General features: G+C 37.3%; 1 protein-coding gene across 1 annotated transcript in view; it reads left to right on the top strand.

Annotated features, from left to right (window-relative positions):
• Window positions 1-22,075, top strand: part of LOC144194145 (SH3 and multiple ankyrin repeat domains protein 2-like) — a 125,540-nt gene that overhangs the window by 22,730 nt on the left and 80,735 nt on the right. The window contains exons 6-8 of the mRNA XM_077712999.1: window positions 9,995-10,409; window positions 17,296-17,435; window positions 18,797-18,910. Coding sequence (XP_077569125.1) covers window positions 9,995-10,409; window positions 17,296-17,435; window positions 18,797-18,910 — 669 coding nt within the window. The remainder of the gene's footprint in view (window positions 1-9,994; window positions 10,410-17,295; window positions 17,436-18,796; window positions 18,911-22,075) is intronic.

The raw sequence follows: 22,075 nt of genomic DNA, 5'->3' as shown, positions 1-22,075 counted from the left end.
AACATTTGTTTATCCCTGTTATTGTCAAATGGTAAAAGTGCTAGTTTCAAAACAGTTGAACAGGTTTAGTGTAAAGTGTTGATTTATTCATTTATTTATATGTTCAATATGGCGACACAGCGAAAAAGTGGTTTGCATGTCTGCCTTACAGTTCTGAATTTGAGGCTTCAATTCTCAGTGCGCACTGGCGTTTTCGTGTGAGATTCTTCCTTTGCCTGCGCAGATTTTGTCTAGTTCCTCTCACATAAAAAGAACATGCATACAACTGAGGTGGCCAACTTCGTTCCTCGAAAGCCACTCACTATCTGGTCTGTTTTCCATATCACCCTCCTCTACCACACCTGAATCAAATGATCAACTCCTGAGCAAGCTGTCCAGAAGGTTCATCCCGATCCCGATTATTTGATTCATGTGTGTTGGTGGAGAGAGATATGGAAAACAGACCGGATAGCGGCTCTCGAGGACCGGAGTTGGACACCCCTGCACGACACCATCAGGCAGCTTGACCTCATACACAAAACTGTAGCTTGAGGATTTCTTACAATGTTTTGTTTTTTTCAGTATAATAGACAAGCAACATATTTTCAATTATGTGATGAAGGAGACAGAGGGGAAGAGTGCATTTAGATTACTCCTTTATTTTGTATTTTTTTTCCAGTGTGTTATTTTGCAGTGTGTTGCAGGCAGTGTCTGTAGAAGGCAGGGCTAGTTAATTGTTGCTTGTAGTCCACTGGTGACCGTGTGTTAGTGGAAGGGGCGGTGCATACTCTCTAAGCAAGCAGGCGTTGGTAGAGAGAGGATAGTATGAGCGGGATCACGGGTATTTGCCGCTCTTACTCCTCTTCGCCTGGTCGTTCTCCATGGTTCTGAAGGGGGAAAAAGCCACAAACGGAGTGGGAGACAAAAAAAAGTACCCTGACCAGATTGGAACAGCAAATCGGGTAACCAAGGCATCACAATGAAGTCGATCATCAATGCCTTAAAAAAGGAAGGTAGGGTGTTTGATCACTTTTTGCATTTAAAGCGGGTATTCTCATTTTTGACATGCACAGGTCATGTCTTAAAAGTTAATACTAGTACATGTTAATGGTGAATGTTAAAGACCCAGTAAGGATGGAAAGTGGTGTAGATTACTTCTTTGAGAATGTAGGTAGGTCGCTGCATATTTATGTTAGAGCGCTTGAAACACCCGTTAATTTACTTTTTTCTCTGGCACGAAAAAGTGATATAATGGAGTGGTTTTTGGGTCACAGGGTGGTAGAAAATTCTAACTTTGAAGAAATGGAAAAGAAGTTGTCTATGTATTAGATGTGGGTTTTTTTCCGGTCTCTACAGTGTATCAACTTTTTTCATTTCACCCTTTGCTTTGCACCATCATTCTTTTCACCAGGAATAACAGTTGTTTTTAATTGCATGTATCTGCAAGGCTTAAAACGTTTGAAGCAGTGGTCCTCTTAGATTAATACTATAATAATTGAGTTCATGAAATATCATTATACTTTACACCTATATTTTAATAGAACTGATTACGAGTGCTTCCTTCTGTAAACACGTATCGACATAATGCTGAGGAAAGAAACATAGTTCGGTTTTGGAAAGCACATATGCCTCATAAATCTTAAATGTATGCTCATTTTAACCTAAACCCAGTGCGAAGTTCCCCCTTTTTTGCGTTGGTGTGCTCTAAGGACTTCCTCTGACAATCTAAAAACATGCTTGTTTATTCAAATAAAGACTAACTTGCTAAAAAGAGGGCATTTTATCTTTGGTTATATAGGCCCTGTCATTTATGAGTGACCAGTCTATGGTGTGCCTATCACCTCAAAATGATCTTGGATTGGCTCAAGCTCAGAATCAGCCTCCATGCATGTCTTTGGAATGTGGAAGGAAATCGTAGTGCCTGGAGAAAACCCACACAAGCTCGGGGAGAACATGCAAACTCCGGACAGGTGGAACGGATTTGAACACTTGTCCCCCACTGTGAGGCCGACGTGCTAACCACTCCCCAGCCAGGTCGCCATGTCCTTTGAAAGTTTATTTAGTGTTGAAAGAAGTGAAATACTGTGATTTTTTTCTTTGCCGATTAAAGCCCATTATGGTATCAGCCCAATATTTTTTCATTCATTCAAATGTTAATGAATAATTATCATACAAAAACATTTCCCATTCATGCAGCCGCATAAGTGTAAGGAGGAAGCTGACGTTAGGCAACAGACAAGGCACATGAACACTTGACTAAACCACTACAAATTATGATTTCAAAACATTCATTGATTCATCTTCTATACCGCTCATCCTTGAACGGGCTGCGGTGGTTGCTGTAGCCTAACCCAGCTGTTGTCAGGCGAAAGACAGGCCCCACCCTAGACTGGTCGCCGGTCAATCATATGGCGCACAGAGAGACAAACAACCAGAATTGAGCCCGCGCCTGCCCGCATTGAAGTCAAGCGACTTAACCTCTACTCTACGAGGTGACTTAGTTCAAAACAACTTAGCGTTGAATAGAACTTCAAAGAAGTAATAATCTTTCCATCTTGTTGGTCAGCAAAGAGAGGCCATGTCAAGGAGGCGTTGCTTTTGATGCTTCCTTCCTCAATATCATAGCGATGGTAAGTGAGTTACGGCCATATGGCCTTACAATATCAGTGGCGCATAAGATAACAGGGTCTGCTTCTTCATTTCATTCACACCAATAATTTAAAATAAAGAAGAAAATTGATATAACCACACTCAAAGTTGTTTTTAACTGATTATACACAAATATTAGTCGCTTATCATTAGATTTTGATTCTTTAAAATGTTTTTCCCTAATCTGTAAAAGTTCTGCTACAAGTATGCTTTATAACACTTCACAGATGCTTTAAAAATAAGTGCAAATTTTAAGTAGTAGGAGTTTAAAACTTAACACAACAAATGCAATAATCAGTGCAAAGAGGACAGCTGGACAACAAAAGTTGAAAAAACACCCACAGACTGTAGGATACAACGCTAAGTAAACACTATAGCTAATATAAAATACATTACCTAAGAAATGTGAAATTTGATCTTGTTTTTGTCTTCGCATGTTCCGCTGCATAACACTTTAGATGAGTTAATAGTTCACTCGTTATGATTCTGTCTTAAAGAAGGGAGGTCAGTCAGGTCCCACGACAGCCCAAAGTATGAAAACTGGGACTCGTAGCTAGAGAGGTGCCTTCAAATGAACTTGCTTGCTTCTCTGGTCCTCCAACGTGATCATAGGGACTAATAGTGAAAGTAAATTAAACACTTCTTTGGCTAGATTTTTACTTCAATTTCTGTAGTAGATTGGGATTGATGGAATTTGTCAAAGACTGTAGATGTCACTTCATGTGCTCTTTTACCTGTGCAAATGAATAAACAAATTGTTGGTTGCATCAATTATAATGTTACCCAGCTTCTATTCGCTCTGTACTTTGGTGGCACTTTGTTTCAATTTGCATTGCCAAAGCACATAAACAGGGTATTTGGATGAGTACATTGAGTTTGATGCATCTTAAAAAAATCACCATGTTAAGATTCAATTGTACTATATTCAGGTTTTAATGAACAAGTGAAACTCAACAGCTGTTTTGACACTTTTTATTGAGTACAGGAAATTTTGACAACTGTTAAATACATCGAATTGAAAAATCACCATAGATAGTAAGGACGGCCCGGTGGAGCGAGTGGTTCGCCTCCAGACCTGCGTGGGTTTTCTACGGGTACTCCAATGTCCTCCCACAAATTATCTGAAGGAATGAGGATGTTCATAGATTGTCTGTATGTGCCTTGTGACTGACTGTTAACCTGCTCGTGGTTGATAGACTTCAGCTCCCCCGTGACCCTTGTTAGGATAGAGTGGTTTAGGAGATGAAAACAGAATAATAAAACTATTTTTAGTTTTTAGACATCTTAGGCACGATTGGACTTGTATAGATTGAGTGGTGATTTCACATTTGTTTAGCTTATTACTCTCCAGCATCTCTTGGGAGACAAAGTTGGAAACCTTCACGTGGTGTCTCCTGAGAGGCCGCTCGCCGCGGCCTGCGAATTCCAACAAATACCACTCAGAGCTGCCAACAAGGACAGTGGCACCCTACGTTTTTCATCCAGCCGGAGACATTTGACTGCCCCTCACCTCCGACTACCCCCCGGATGAAATAATCCGCGTTCCAGTGGCAGCTCTAGCGCTATCTGAGGGCAATCCTCAGGCGCTTGTAGTGCAACAACAACAACAACAACCAGCATCTCTTGCCCCATCAATCCGTTAGTTGGATAAAGACAGGTAAAGGGCTTGGATTCCGGAAATCTGATAATAATTTAGTAGATCCCCTTTTCAGGTGGCCTTAACAAGGAAAGTAAAGATCATGAACATCACCATAACAGACGGCAAACATTTGCTGGACTAATCAGCTCGTTATCTGGAGCTACTTATGGCTGCAGGCACTTTCCTGCATTTCCTGCATTCAACACTGTAGTTGCAAGGAGTGCCAGTGACGGCTCATCATTTCACAGTGTCACGGATGAAAGTGTCTGTAGGGAAATCATAGCCTCCCTCCATTTCTCGTTGAGTCTGACAGCAAAGCAGAGCCACTGTTCTTATTTTGATAATCATGCTAATGACTGGTAGTGATAAAAGAGAATGGGACATGAAGCAAGGAAACGTCCTCCGTTCAATTCAGGTCGCTCTGTATCAATGGGAAGGCAACTGTAATATCGTATATGGGTTTTAAAGTCTCACTCTCAGCTCATGGAGTACATTGGTAAATTTGATGGAATGGACTTCACTATGTCCTTTTCCTTTAAAATAAACCAAAAAACCCACAGTTATAGTCCCATTTTGCTGATGGCCAAAAGACCAGTCTTTTACCAAAACTGATGTAAGGTATGGGAGGCTTTTTCAAGCACTCTGCCTTTATCTATGTACTATAATTGCTGTGGCAGCTGGCGTTTTATTTGTATTTATTTTTTCCGCCCAAGAAATTGAACTGCTTCTGTCGGAATTATTGTTAGTGCATCCTGAGTATGGAACAATGGTTAATACTTGTTGTGTAGGAAATCACGAACACGAACACTGCTATACCGTATTTTCTCGCATATACGCCATATTTGTTGCTCAAAACAATGATGACTGAATCAAGGGTGCGGCTTATTTACGCAAAAATTTGACTTGACATGCATTAAACTGCAAGGTCACAGATGAAACGCCATTACGCAAGACAATGTGGCCGATACGATCATTTATTTCGAAAGATATAAGATAAAACATTAAACAAAATTTGTTTTGACGTCTATGAATGAAATTCAAGAAAAAAAATGTATCTTGTAAAAAACATGAAAAAACTCACTTGTGCCTGCCATTGCTTGCTCAGGGCGCCGCCATCTTACCCAGGGATGACAAACTAGACCGCTACTGACACACTTCCTGTTGTAATGCTCCCGTGACTTCCTTTTTGAATTTGTCCCGGTGCAGGCAACACCCTTTCGGAATGTGCAATCTGACAGACAATCCTTTCGATTCATACAGAATCTCTGAAATACCACGTGCGATGATTTGCCCTTCAAAGTAACACACTTGTACTCCCTATTAAAACCATGAATATGGAGGGGGAATTTGTGAATCAGGGGAAATCTTATGCTAGGGAAATTGTAAAATTCAATGATTATAAGGCAGTTTTAAGGGTACGGCTCATATGCGAGAAAATACGCTCAATCTTTTTCTATCCGATAGAAGTGGACCAATATAACAATATAAATAATCGGACATTGACTTTGTCATCATCATTGACTCGACAGAAAGCCTAATTGTCATCATACCCAGCTGTGTATGACAAAATTGATAGTGCTTCTCCGTAAGGTGCGTTTTCCCGGCAAAAGACCCAAATAAGTGATAATTTCAGATACATCGCATCACCCCCCGAGCGGATCACTTCCCTCTCATTGTCTCTTATTTACCTTCAGTCAGCCAGTAGGAGACAGACATACAAACGTCTTTCCCTTCTGTGTAATAACTTCATGGGGAGGTACCCCATGAAGTTATTACACAGAAGGGATTGTGTGTCGTGTTACCGCAAGTTTAGAGTCCTGATGGATGTGTAGAAAAAACTGTCCTTAAGCCCATTTGTCTCTACTTTGTGAGACCTGTAGCGACTGCCAGAGGGCAGCAGCTGGAATAGGTTGTGACCAGGGTGGTATGGATCCCCGACAATGTTCCTGGCACTGCTGAGGTAATGAGGGCTGGCAATGTCTTCCAGTGAGGGATTAGAGAAGCCGACGATCTTCTGGGCAGTGTTGATCAATCACCGCATGGCCTTTTTGTCTGCTGCCGTGGTTCCAGCGTACCACACTGTTGTGAAGTATGCCAGGATGCTCTCCACAGTAGCTCTATAGAAGGCTACCAGAAGCTTAGTGTCCAAATTGTTCCTCCTGAGTACCCTCCTGTAGGAAAGCACAGTGTACGTGTAGTCCTGGAGGTTGTGGAGTTCGATAAGTTCCCAGTTGGTGCGGGAAAAGCAGCCCTGCAGCTGTGAAAGGGCATCCTCGGGCCAAGTTTTTATTATCTTATATCTGTGGCCTTGTTAGCCTCCGGAGTGGAGTGTGTACGGGGGTGAGCGACAGACAGAGATGGTCTGATCCAGCCAGATGAGTGAGGGAAATGGCTCTATAAGCATGTTTGATATTCGAATAAACATGGTCTAAAGCTGTATGGTAAAATATCCCGAGAATTGTTTTCTGTTAGTTACTTTTTCAAAGTTACTTCCTCTGATCTTTTATTTTTTTCTTCTGGCACATCGCACGATAATGTCAACAAATCTCTACTACGGTTTTCCATTGTCTCATAGTCCCTGTGCTGTAATCTTACCTCTTTCTCAACTATGCTGAGGCGAACCATTTTACAAGGTTTCAATCATTTTGTATCGGTGTGACCCTTGATCCTTTATTTTTTATATACTCTTTAACCTGATCCAAACCTATAAATAAAATTATACATTAAAGATTTGATTTCCATGGATCGATGAAGAAAGCTGGACATATTATAACCTGTTCAGAAAGCTTATTTGTCCTAAAATGTATTTTTTTACATACATGTTGAATATGTTTTTTTTCCGTGAGAGGACGTTTGGTCGACACACGTTTGGTCGAAGGATGTTTGGTCGAAGGACGTTTGGTCGACGGACATTTGGTTGATGGGCACTTGGTCCCCGGACTTTTGGTCGATGGACAGTTCGCCGAACGGACGTTTCGTCAAACGAACAGTTCGTCGATCGGACGTTTCGTCGCCAGATTCGCTCACTCTCAACGTTATAATCATGAGAGTGAGAGTTTACTGTTGAAAGCGATCAACCAGGTAATCTCTCGCTTTCAAAATTATAATCATGAGAGAGTTTGTAAAAGTCACAGCAGTAATATCTAAATATCTAATATCAAAATGATCAATAAGTTGCGTATTATTGGCGTGTGTACATGTTATTCGTCTCCGAATTCACTCGCTCACTCTCAAAACTATCAATAAGTTGCGTATTATTGGCGTGCGTGTACATGTTATTCATTGCTGGATTTGCTCGCTCTCAAAATTATCAATATATTGCATATTATTGGTGTGTGGGTGTGTACATGTTTTTCAAACTACGACCCGCGGGCCAAACACAGCCTGTTAGGCTTTTTAATTCGGCCCGCCAACGTCCAAATTATAGTAAAAATCAACGACTTCATTCTTTTCCCTTTGCCCTGCGATGCCCTCGTTTCCCTGATAGATGACACACTAGTCTAGATCTTTGTTGGAGTGTAACTTGGAGAACAACATGCCGCTCATCACTCTCAATTTAAAGACTGCTTTCTTTCGTTGAATAATAATGAATAATATGTTCTTAATGTTGAAAGTAAATTTGAAAATTCCTTTTTCTCCTTCAATTGTGTTTTTTTTGAATCCCCAGTTTTGATAAATTACATTGCGTGTCCAAATGCTCCTGGCTGTCCTCTTCTGTCAGATTTTAGTATCCATTCTGGCCCGCAAGTCAAAAAGTTTTTTATTCTATTATTGTCCCAAATTAAACACATTATCAATAAGCTGCCATTGACGGCGGTAGATGTCTGATTCATGTTGACTGAGATGCAGATGCTATTTTTTTAATAGAGGTGCATCTAGTGGATATATAACGCAACAGTCAACATGAATCCGACGTCTACCGCCGTCAATGGCACCAATCTTGCTGTGGGATAATGTTGACTGTGAGGATTTTTGTTTTTGCTATAAAAAAAAACTCATTGCGGGCCGTATATGGCCTGTGAGCCGTAGTTTGACACAAACGCAAATAATACGCAACTTTGATTAGATATTTAGATATGCTCTGACATTTACAAAGTCTCTCTCATGATTATAATTTTGATAGCTAGAGATTATCTGATTGATCACTTTTAATAGTAAACTTTCTCTCTCTCTCCCCCCCTCTCTCTCTCTCTCTCTCTCTCTCTCTCTCTCTCAAGAATTTAATTTTGAGAGTGAGAGATGACCTGGTTGATCGCTTTGAACAGTAAACTCTCTCTCTCTCTCCTTCTCTCTGTCTCTCTCCCATGATTATAATTTTGAGAGCGAGCGAATCCGGCAACGAAACGTCCGTTCGATGAAACGTCCGTTCGATGAAACGTCCATTCGATGAAACGTCCGTTCAATGAAACGTCCGTGCGATGAAACGTCCATTCGACGAACTGTCCGGGGGACCAAGTGTCCGTCGACCAAGCGTCCGTCGACCAAACCTCCGGGTACCGTTTTTTTCTAGCCATTTATGAGCTAAGACACTTTGAATTGCAATTGAAAAATCTCAAGGCACATCATCAACTAAAATTATTAAAATGTAAAACTGTGACGTATATTAACAATACAAGTCATTTTCATCTACAATTCTTCACACCCAACCTTTACGTCATAAGTTGAAGGCCAACATTTACGGTTTTGCATAGCATGAAAACAATTAAAACACCAATCCTATATCTTATTTTTTACCAACTTTTTTCTCCCAATATTACTTCAATCTGCTAAAACTACTCTTTGAGCAGTTTTGTGTTCACACTGGCCTCACGTCAGCGAAACTTGAAGCTTGTGAAATCAAACAACTTCCAGTTCACGTAACATGAAAATAGCTAGCAAACAACTTTAATCTCATAATATTACATTTTTTTTCTTGCAATATTATGAATTTTCTCTTGGAATATTACAATGTATGACTTCTTGAGAGATACTTTTCCATGCCACCATCTGTTGCGGCATGGCACAGGCCAGGGAAACTCTGATAAAGAAATTACGATACAATCTTTTTGCCATATCGCTAACCCCTAGTCAACCTAATATGACTTCTTCGCATTACACTGGAAATCTCTCATTGCCTACACATAATGCAAAGGGATTTAGATGGAGAGATCACTTGGTTGGGTCTACTTTGATCGTTTCTCTGGTATTTCAAGACATTTAATTATGAAATAGATGTAAAACAATCACATATGTGACAACATTTTAATTACTAACTTTTCAATAACAAAATTCTCAGTTTGCAAAAGGATTTAGGGTCGGTCAATAGATGAAGAGATCAGATGAATGGGTTTACGCTGTCTACTTTGATTGTTTCTATGGTATGTCAATGAAACAAATAATAATGAGACAATAATGTGAAACAATAGTAAGAAAAATATACCACATATGTTAGGGTTAGTTGGGGTTTTGTTTGGTTTGTTAGCTTTTAGCCTCTTGTGTCCCTCCAGACTTCCCTTCCTCTCATAACTTTGTATTCAACCCTTGTCTATCTATTTAAACCCTGTGTGTTGGTTACTCATTGTGCTTTGTTTACTCTATGCCATGTTACCACGCCATGTTTCATTTCCTCGTTTCCTCATGTCTTCCTGTTCAGGCTTGATTTTGTTTTTTAAGTCTAAGTCCTCTCTTTCATTTACTATTGATAAGAATACACTAATGATATATTTTCTCTCGGTTTCCTCCTTGCAGTACCTTTTCGTGAAAGTCCAGCGTACTCTAAACGACGCCAAGGTCCGTCGTCCGGCAAGAACAGTGGAAACAGCCAATCCCCTGGATCTTTATCAGCGCCACGTGTCCTGCTGCGCTCCAACAGTGACAACAACTTAACGGTCAGTCAATACCAGCAGCCTGATTCAACCAGCAGCTTGGGGATCCATCTTCAGCAACACCAAAAAAGGCCCCCCCAGCAGGGTCACTCACAGTCTGGCTCCTCAGCATTGCATCGCAGCCTGTCACCGCAGCTGATCCCGCAAATGCCAAGCGGGAGCCCCAATGGAAATGTGGTGGTTCGTACCATGGGAAAGGGGTCAAGGAGCAGGTCACCCTCCCTCAGTCGGCTGGGGGAAGATGCCCGAAGAGCTGTGCCCTCACAACACCAACCCAGGTAAACATCTTCATCATGGCAACCTGATGTTATAACAAAGATTGGGGAACTTTCTGACTGAGCGTGCAGTTAAAAAATCATATTTCTAAATGTAATTCCTTGAGGGCCACGCTAAAAATTTTGAAGTAGGTAAAGATAAATGCATGAATTTTTGTTACCTCAACACTTTTAAAGTAGAAAAAGTGGCAAATTTATTTGTATCAACTTTTTTTACGCTGTTGTTAATCATTGATTTTCAATGAGAGTCCACATGCCCAAGGGAATCTAGGGAGAGAGAAAAAATGGACTGACTGAAAATTTAATTAAATCAGAGTTTGGGTTTGTGTCGTTGATGTGCCAATGCAAGGCTTCAACCTAGAGGTCATGTCAGAGCCAAATTGATGTTCCAACGTGAGGCTCGAATTGGTCAATTAGCTGTGCTCGAGGTAGTGACCAAAACACATTTGCGTGCCATCACGAGGCCTCTATTGCTGTTCTCCCTGCTCGAATGCACACAAATCGAATTATAATAAAATTGAACAAAAATTAAATGCAATTATTTCTTATTAATTGGAATACGGCACGTGGCGATGAGCACCAAAACTATTAAAACTACAAAAACGTTATCCTCATTAGGGTCACGGGGGTGCTGGACCCTATGCCAGATGCAGACAAGTAGACCGATCCTGGATATGAACCTAGGACCCCAGAGATGTGAGGCCTACACGCTAACCACTCCCCGCATATATATATATATATATATATATATATATATATATATATATATATATATATATATATATATATATATATATATATATATATATATATATATATATATATATATATATATATATATATATATATATATATATATATATATATATATATATATATATATATATATATATATATATATATATATATATATATATATATATGTATATTTGTATATGTAGATGGAGATGTAGATGGAGATGGAGATGGAGATGTAGATGTAGATATAGTTGTAGATGTATATGTATATGTATATGTATATGTATATGTATATGTATATGTATATGTATATGTATATGTATATATATATATATATATATATATATATATATATATATATATATATATATATATATATATATATATATATATATATATATATATATATATATATATATATATATATATATATATATATATATATATATATATATATATATATATATATATATATATATATATATATATATATATATATATATATATATATATATATATATATATATATATATATATATATATATATATATATATATATATATATATATATATATATATATATATATATATATATATATATATATATATATATATATATATATATATATATATATATATATATATATATATATATATATATATATATATATATATATATATATATATATATATATATATATATATATATAAAAAATGGAGAAGTGAGAAGTGCCTCCAAAGCACATTGGAATTTGTTTGAAGAGTGCATTATGTAGTGTGCGTGCATGTACTTGTGTTATTGATTGTGTGTATTGCCACCAGCACCTTATTTGTTTGAATCCATCTCTGTGGCATGAGTGAGAGCATGTGATCTGTCAAGGATTAAAGTGTGACGGGTGTTTATCTTGGAGCGATGTAACTGTCCATCCTGATTAAGACACATGCTCACTGCCCTCTTCTTCAGTCTCCTCCTCCTTGGCAGATGGACTCATTTGGAAGCACAAAGAACCAACACTACCCACTCTCTGTAAAAAGTCATAGAAGAAGCAGAGAGAGATAAACTGAGCATTACAGAGTAGCTGTGAAAGTATAACAGTAATAGCAGTGGCGGTCCGTGCATTTTCTAGTAGCGCCTTCAGCTATTGAATCAATCCAACCCTCAAAAACTATTTGATGGCTATAAAACTTCTACTGCAGCTACAGATGCGACACATAAAAAAAATCATCAATAATAACCATTGAAATATTATTCAGGAATAGAGACATATTTTACTCACCAAAACTCCTTTTTAACTGTGCATAATATCCATCCTCCTCCCTTTCTAGCTAATGCTGAATGTCGAGCCTGTCCTGTCAGATTCTGGCATACGTTTTTATTCGATTTAGTGCTGAAATTGTTCGTTCCCGGTTGCGACAGGCTTGCTTGCTTTGGAGGTGTCCGACCTTTCTTAATGATGTCCAGCTTTTATTTCTTGAACAGTCCGTCTTGAAAAACAAACAAATCCATTTGTCGACAGAAACTGATGTTATTTTTGACGGTGGGCAGCATTAATCAATTAGGCCCCAGTTCAGTCAACTTTTCTTCACCTCACCATTTTTCCTCTCATCCAATTTAAATTTCTTATGGTGGAATTCATTGAATTGACTGTTCAGACATAGGTTTTATCATTACCATCGAATCATCAAAAGCCTATTGTCATCATACACAGCAGCGTATGACAAAATTGTAGGTGCTACTCCAAAAAGTGCGCTTTTCTGGGAAAAGACCAAAAACAAGTTATATAAAAATATTAAAATATAAGAATCACATCCTGTTAAGATAAATACTAAAAAAATGCCAATCTAAGATATTTTACCATCGACGGAGATCACGGTTGTCTTGAGGTGTCCTCGGGGACATTGCGGGTTCATTGGCAATCTACTGTGATGCAACCAAATCCTGGCGACTGTAGAAAAAGTTTTTCTCGCAGATATTAGCAAACAACAACAAGACTGAGGAAACAAAACACCAAACTGGCTATACTTGATAGCTTAACTGTTTAGTTATAAATGGCTATTAAAGCCTAAGTGAAAAACACATACTCACACTAAGTGCTAAAGGTGGAGTTAAAAAGGACAAACACTACATTTGACTTGCATGCATGTAGTAGCAATAGGGGAGTCAATAGGTTACAAACTTTGTTTTGAAACTATTCTCATGTTAATGACAGCCCGGTAGGTAGTGGTTAGCACGTCCGCCTCATAGTTCTGGGGTTGAGGTTTCAACCCTAGTAGGTCTTCACTGTATGAAATTTGCATGTTTTCCCTGGACCTGCATGTTTTTTCTCCAGGTACTCTAGATTTCTTCCATTTCCGAACAACATACAGGTTGTACACTCTAAATTTCCCCTAGGTATGAGTGTGAGTATGAATGGTTGTCCTTCTCTTTGTGCCTCGTGATTGGCTGGCCATCGATTCCGGGATGTTCCCTCCGTGGTGCCCATAGTTGGCTAGGATCGGCACCCCACGCGACCCTTCTCGGGATAAGTAGTTTGGAAAATGAACAAATGAATGCACTTAAATGAAATTCTAATCAATGGTGGACACAACTCAACCCTGGGGTGGTTTTTCCCTTATTGTGGAATTTTGAGGCGCCCGTTAGTCTAGATCAGTGTTCCCTAACCACTGTGCCACGGCACACTGGTGTGCTATGAGCAATGGTTAAGTGTGCCATGGGAAATTGCCAAAGTCATACATTCTAATATTCAGAGGGAAAAATAATATGGATATAATGAGATTAAAATTGAAATGTTACATGGTTAACCAAAATATCATCAATGTGAAATTATAGATTATACTATTTGGAGAACTATGCCGATCCATAGTATTATTGTTTACCTGGTATGTATATGTACCCGACGCGGGGGAAAAAGCGGGCTGGTGGGGAAATGCAAAGTCCGCCCAGTGTTCGTAGAAATAGTTTATGCAGGAAAGAGATGCAAATAAGGCAGTGCCATGGCCACCTGGCTTGGTCAGATCACGAAATTTTTAGCGTATCTCGGGCAAATTATTCGAACGAAAGTGGTGTGTATGTATGTATGTATATATATATATATATATATATATATATATATATATATATATATATATATATATATATATATATATATATATATATATATATATATATATATATATATATATATATATATATATATATATATATATATATATATATATATATATATATATATATATATATATATATATATATATATATATATATATATATATATATATATATATATATATATATATATATATATATATATATATATATATATATATATATATAGTAAGTCTGAATGTAGATTAGACGTTTTTCTCACTCAAGAGTCAGCAGTTTTATACGATTGCTATTGCCCCCTTTGAAATTTTCATCCCTACATCTTTTTGTCATTCACTTCCTTTCTCTAGTGCCTTTCCAATAACTGCACACATGCACACTAGGTCTTAATCAACACTATTTAATTTGTTCCACAAAGCCACCTGGGAAATTGCACAAAATCAGAGTTGATGGTTTTTCATCTAACCACAACCTGCTGACTTGTCAATTGGAACTCCATAAAAAACAGGCCGCGATAAAACAAAAACCGCGAAGTAGGGTCACCCCTCTACATTTTTTTTCTCTTTACTTCAGTGCTGAGTCCTAGTAGAAAGCAGAGGACAGGGGAGTGGCTTCCACTTGACAGTTTCAGCATGGATTTTCACATTTTTATGAACTTACAACAACAACAAAATTCCCCCCCCAGAAAATCTGCGATATAGTGAAACCGTGAACGTTGAAGCCGCGGTATTCGAGGCATTACTGTAGTGCTATAGATACACATTGTTGCCAGTATAACACAATAATTAATAATTAATGTTTTTTCTGCATTCTTTCTCAGAAATGTATAGTGTCATGCTTTAAGGTAATCTTTCTATGGTTGTCTACAAGTAAACGAATGATATGCAAATCGAAAAACATGCAAATGCATTCTTTTCATACTTTTTGTGATCTTGACTTGGAAGGTGGTAAAACACATGACAGTCATACTATTTTCTCTTAACTTAATTTAAAACCTAGACCGGTTGTCATCACCTTTAAAATAAATAATGAAATCAGATGTTACCGCTCATTTTTACTTAAGCTAATGTAACAACAATGACAAGTACTATATGAGCAGGCAGCAGTCATATCCGTTTCTTGCTCAAGGAACAGCAAGTTACATTTTTCTTCTATAATTAACTGCAGCAGATAAAATCAAATCTGCTTCAGTGTTCTGATTTTATTGGATATAGCTGTACCATTCTGCAAAAAAATTAAATATGAAGTATATGCATATGGATTATTCCGTGCTTTCGAATGCAAGTCATTTTGAGTTTCTCTGCTTTTGTTTAGCTAATAGAGTCATTGTTTTTTCCTAGCAATAGTGTCCGTCAGCTGCCAAGTTGTTTTATTGATTGGCACTCTGGATCATCTATTGTTGTATATTCATCTAAATATTTGGCACAACATTTGCAAAATGCATGTGGTTGAATGTTTAGTACATTTTTTTCTTAAGAAACGCCATTTTTTACTGAAAAGCTTGATTTTTCAAGAAATGGTCTTTCCATTTGTATTTCAATGCTAAATGTTTTAAGTTTGAAACAACTCAGTGTGGTGTAGTGCAATGTAAAACAGTGGAATGATTACCAATTTACAGCAAGTAAATTAGAAATTCATAACCTGAAACAAATTGTATTCAATCAATGAAATCGAAATTAATCTTGAGGATTCATACTTATTTTAACAATGTTCTTTGATGGTGTTCAGTGGCATTGTCCTGAGGTAAAACAAGGGCCTGAGCTCAATAATGTTGGAAAATACTACTGTCAAGTCATGGATTATGATCACAAAATTAAAAAAATAATTTATTTGAATTTTACAAGATTCTTCCAACAATTAATTTATTAATTTATTTCCTGAACCATTTTATACACACTAGGGTCGCAGGGGGTGCTGGAGTCTACACCAGCTGACTACAGGCACAAGGTGTGTGTGGGACACCCTGAACTGGTGGCCTGCCAATCGCAGGACACGAGGAGACGGAAAACCACTCACGCCCACACTCTTGCGAAGGGGCAATTTAGATCCAATCAGCCTACCATGCATTTATTTGGATTGTGAGAGGAAACTGGAGTACCTTTGAAAACCTGTGCAGGCCCGGGGAGAAAACATGCAAACTCAACAAAGGTGGACCGACCTGGATTTGAACCCAGGAACCCAGAGCTGTGAGGCCGGCGTGCTAGCCACTCAAGCAGTTGGGCTGGTTTCTGCCATCAATCCAATCGACCAAGTCTTACAATATATATTTCAACATAATCCCCTTTTTAAATGTTATTTCTCATTTCTCAAAGTATACAAATGCTGTTCCAAAAGAAGTTCATGACTTTCCATTCCAACATGCGCAGGCAGTCTCATGCACACTAGATTTTGAATTGGGTTAGCTCTCCAAAGGCCCATGATGGTTTGACAAGAAGAGCAATCTACAGGACAAGGTGACCTACTTACTTGGGAGAAAAATCCCCACCCCCTCACAATCCTTTGCTCTTCATTTCCTTTTCAGTCTCCAATAGTCAACTACCTGACCCTTTGAGTCCATTTGACTCAGATCTTGATCTCATTGTATTAAAATATATTTTTAAATGCTAATTGAAAATCATAAAGACTTGCTTAATCATGTTACAAATCATTCCTTATCTGTTACAGATATTCTTGCTTATTTTAGTTAAGAGTGGCCACCGAAAGCCTGATTATTTGTATGATGATTTGTCACTAAGAGGCGCTAAAACAGCAATTGATTTAAAAAAATAACTGTACTTGATACAGGCTTGGCTCACCCAAATGAGATATACGGAGAATTTGCAGTTATTGCCAACAGGGTTCACTTTAATTGTTCAGTAGGAGGAGTTCATCGTTTTCCCTGGTTATATTTCTTGGTCCTCTAGTTTTCTTATGCATACCAGAAATGGAAAATTTCAAACTGTTAATAAGTGAATAGTTTTTTGTTTGTATGTTTGATTATATTGTCAAATGATTGTATCTTGATATGAGCCTCATTACCAATTATGATATTTTTGCCTTTGTCAGTCCTAGCAGTCGCGCTGTGGCCGTAGGCACCAGGAGGAAGCTGTACAGTGCCGTCCCAGGGAGACACTTCGTTGTAATAAGTCCTTATTCTGCTCAGGCTGAAGAAGAAATTAACCTCTACAAAAACGACATAGTCAAAGGTGAGATGGTAACTTCCCCTTTCCAAAAAAATACACTATTTAGTAGGATGTGTTTCAAAACTTCAAGCACATGCTTCCGTTCTCCTGCGACACAATGCTAGATTTTATCTCATTATACTTGTATAATGACAATAAAAGCTTTAAATTCAAACAGGGACTCGTGCCATGACGACCATTTGGCCTGGCACTTGAGCAGGGCTCTTTTTCTACTTATGGTGTATTCTTCTGTTGTTTCATTCACACATTAAGTAAAGAGAGTGGGTTCAGGAACATTTTTTCTTACCGCATACCAGACAGCACACATTCTTAACATACATTTCTTGACTTTCACCAACCCATACACACATCCCGCTCTCACTTACTGCTTATGTAATGATGTACAGGCAATTGAACTTGCAGTTTGAACTGGTCGTCAAAAGCGTGTCTCTTTGCAGATACCATTTTCGGGGGAAAAACTGATATTATTTTGCAAAATGCTTATGTTGCACCCTGCATTTTATCTTGAAACACAGGGAGTAATTATCAGAACAGTGATACGTTGCTTCTTTAATCCAACTTTTATTGTTAACTTTATCAACACAAAACCCCATTATATGTATGTATATACATATATATATATATATATATATATATATATATATATATATATATATATATATATATATATATATATATATATATATATATATATATATATATATATATATATATATATATATATATATATATATATATATATATATATATATATATATATATATATATATATATATATATATATATATATATATATATATATATATATATATATATATATATATATATATATATATATATATATATATATATATATATATATATATATATATATATATATATATATATATATATATATATATATATATATATATATATATTTATATATATATATATATATATATATATATATATATATATATATATATATATATATATATATATATATATATATATATATATATATATATATATATATATATATATATATATATATATATATATATATATATATATATAGATCCTATTTATTTATTAACTTACTTATTACCTATCTATTTATGTTTAAAATGCCTTTCTTATTTCTGCATCCTCACCCTCTTGCTACTGTGACAACTACATTTTCTGAATACGGGATGAATAAAGTTATCCAAGTGTCATTTCTTCAGTGTTGTTCCATGATAAAGTATCATTTTAAAGAGGTGCATAAACTAGAAGGGTATATACTCACTTTTGTGAGATATTGTAGATCTATATAGTTTTTCTTTTTCTGTTAATTATTTTACTGTTAATTATCACCTTAAATTTTCTTTTCCATCTCCCAGTTCTGAGCATTGGAGAAGGTGGCTTCTGGGAGGGCAGCGCCCGCGGCCAAGTAGGATGGTTCCCAGCAGACTGTGTGGAGGAGATCCTGGCCAAGGCCATTGAGGAAAGGAGCTGTAAGTTGATTGACTTGATGCTGAATTTTGGTACAGGCATTTTTGTTCTGTTCAAATTTAAGATGTACATGTTTTTTCTCCAATCTGTGAGCTTGATGGGTCTATGACTGCTTTTGCACTTCACCCAGGGCTGTGGTATAAAAAGTGCTACATTGCAAGCTGCTTAAGTAAGATAATGAATATATTAGTGCATTAAGAAGGACCACTGTGGCCAATCTTAAATGAAGCTAATAATATTGTTTCATTTAACATTGGCCACAGTGGTCCTTCTTCAGGCACTTCACACAATCCACTATTCTGTATGCCTCTCAAATGAAAGAAGTAAATAATCATCTTTTGCCTATTTTCAAGTCCCATGAACATTTCCATCTTCCTTTGTTCTACTGTTTCACTCTTTCATTCATGACATCACTAATGTGTTTGTTGGGTTAAGTCTGGTATTATTATAATTTTGCCTTATTACTACCTGTCACAGCTGGTCTAAGAAATATCTGAATCATTTATTATATTAAGTCCATCAATACTTATTAAATAATTCCAAATTGTCCGTTAGCTTCTTCCATTGCTTTCCCCCTGGTTGCACTGCTTCCAGATGTGTTTTCATATTGAAGCGTTTAACCAATCACATTTCAGCGATTATTTGTTGCCAGGGTCAGAAATCTACCTCTAGGCCTTCACAATCAGTTCTGCAGGCTCTGCTGCATTAAACAAGCATCGATAAGACTGTTGCTTTAACCAATCAGATTTCGAGTTGGCAATACCACAATGCCGTCTCGCAAGCGTAGGGATACGTCATTGCCTTCTCGCAGGCGTAGAGATACGTCATCTCTTTCACCAACTATGATTGGCTAGCGTGACCGGACGATTCGCCGAAATAGGTTTCGCCGACGGACGTTTGGCCGAAGGACAGTTCACCGAGGGGGCGTTTGGCGGAACGGATAGTTAGCCAAACAGATAGTTACTCGACCGGATAACCACCCGACCGGACTTTGCGCCAAAACGAGATTTGCACGCTCGCCCCGCCCCCGGCCATGTGTACATGTTTTTTCAACCTTGGGCCATTACAGATAACATTCATTTAGGAATAACAGAATCATTCAGAACAGAAGAAATAGTAGAAAATAGTAGAAATCATACTCAAGAAGAAATGTATATATTTCCTAAAATATTGGGAAATTATTTAAAATCAAACTAGAAGTAAAAGTGTGCTCCATAGCATGGTATTGTTCTCTAAGCCCCCCTGGTCTGTCCAAGGCACTTAGAATTTGACATAAGTTGTTTTTTTCTGAGTGTAAGGCACGTAGCTCCAAGCAAATGGCTACAACTTTAATTGCAAGGATAAAATAAAAAATATATAATTCATTGGCAGCACGTACGTACTTGTATTTAGAAATATGTCCAGCGAGGGGCAATACTGCATCACAAAATCTAAAACTCAAAGAACATATGATCTGATATTTTCTAAGATTAAAGAAGGTCGTGTTATGGAGCCTAGTTCTATAACTGTTGATTTTGAAAAAATGCTGTAGTATAAAAAAAAGCATTGGCAAGGCTCACCAAAATGATTATTGTATTTGCGTGACAAATGGATCACAAAACAAATTCACTGAACAATGCTTACCGTCAGACGACAACATGAATAGGACTATATCAGTCAACTGACACAAAATCCGTCAGGAAAAGAGTACCATCCTCTGGATGCAAGTTTAATAATGGGTCATTTGGGAATAAATAGACATTGTTCAAATGACTTAGTCAAGAGCTAGTACAAAGATAATCATTTTACTTGCTTTTTAATATTAAACACGTTATCAATAAGCTGCCATTCTAAAAATGATTTCATCAAAAAGACAAAGCAAATTCACAGATAGTGTTTTTATTAAAGCAGTAAAAACTTACAAATTATGTACAAACTTTAAAAATACAATTCAAACTATTTACAAATATTACAAATAATACAATACAAACTTAGAAGATTCCCAGATGTGTGGGAGTTTGGAAAATGCTTTTTTATACTCCAGCCTTTTCAAAATCAACAGTTATAGAACTAGGCTCCATAACACAGCCTTCTTTAATCTTAGAAAATATCAGATCATATGTTTTTTAAGTATTAGTTTTTGTGATGCCGTACTGCACCCCACTGGACATATATCTAAAGACAAGTACGTATGTGCTGCCAATGTATTATATTTTTTATTTTATACTTGCGTATAAAGTTGTAACCATTTGCTTGGAGCTACGTGCCTGACACTCAGAAAAAACAACACTACAAGACTTATGTGAAATTCTAAGTGCCTTTGACAGACCAGGGGGGCTTAGAGAACAATACCATGCCATGGAGCACACTTTTACTTCTAGTTTAATTTTAAATAATTTCCCATTATTTTAGGAACTATTTATTATTTTTCTGGAGGATTGCTACTATTTTCTACTATTTCTTCTGGTCAGAATGCCCTTGTTATTCTTAAATGAATGTTATGTAACGGGCCGTATATGGCCCACGGGCCAAGGTTGAAAAAAATGTACACACACGACCGGGGGAGGGGCAACTATCCGTTAGGCTAACTATCCGTTCGGCCAAACGCCCTCTCGGCGAACTGTCCTCCGGCCAAACGTCCGTTGGCAAAACCTATTTCGGTGAATCGTCCGAATGCCCCGAGGAACACTGCAAATTGTATGGCTGGGAGTGCTTGTTATTTGCCACCGATCGACAAAGTGTTTGGAGCAACACTAGGTTTGCAAATTTGACTTGTTTATCTAAAGCAGCAACGAGACACCAAAGCTCTGCCGGACACTTACAAGCAACAATGCTCTCCAAAACTTTTGGAGAAACCCGATTGGAGTTACAATTCAACGAGCAAGTGCGCAGGGAAATGGAGCGCTAGAACGAAAAGGTAAAGAAAAATACGTAAATCTTAAAATTTTTGATAGACATCATTTTTTTGGGCAAGCAGGAACTTTCAAATTATGTGGAACTTCTTTCTCTCATTGCTGAGAAAAACACGGGTTTACATTACCAGCTGTCCACTAATAAAGTGTTTAGTGGCACGTCGGGCAAAGTACAAAACGACCCGATCACTGCTATTACTGAAGTGATGGAGGAAGAGATCAGAAGCGAAATTTAAAAAAGTACTGTTTGTCTCTGTAATGGTGCGTAAAACGACT

This window comes from Stigmatopora nigra, chromosome 3 (genome assembly GCF_051989575.1).
Source record: "Stigmatopora nigra isolate UIUO_SnigA chromosome 3, RoL_Snig_1.1, whole genome shotgun sequence".
In the NCBI taxonomy this organism is placed as follows: Eukaryota; Metazoa; Chordata; class Actinopteri; order Syngnathiformes; family Syngnathidae; genus Stigmatopora; species Stigmatopora nigra.
Note: the sequence above shows the minus strand (reverse complement) of the source record. Positions and strands in the feature narration are given on the sequence as shown.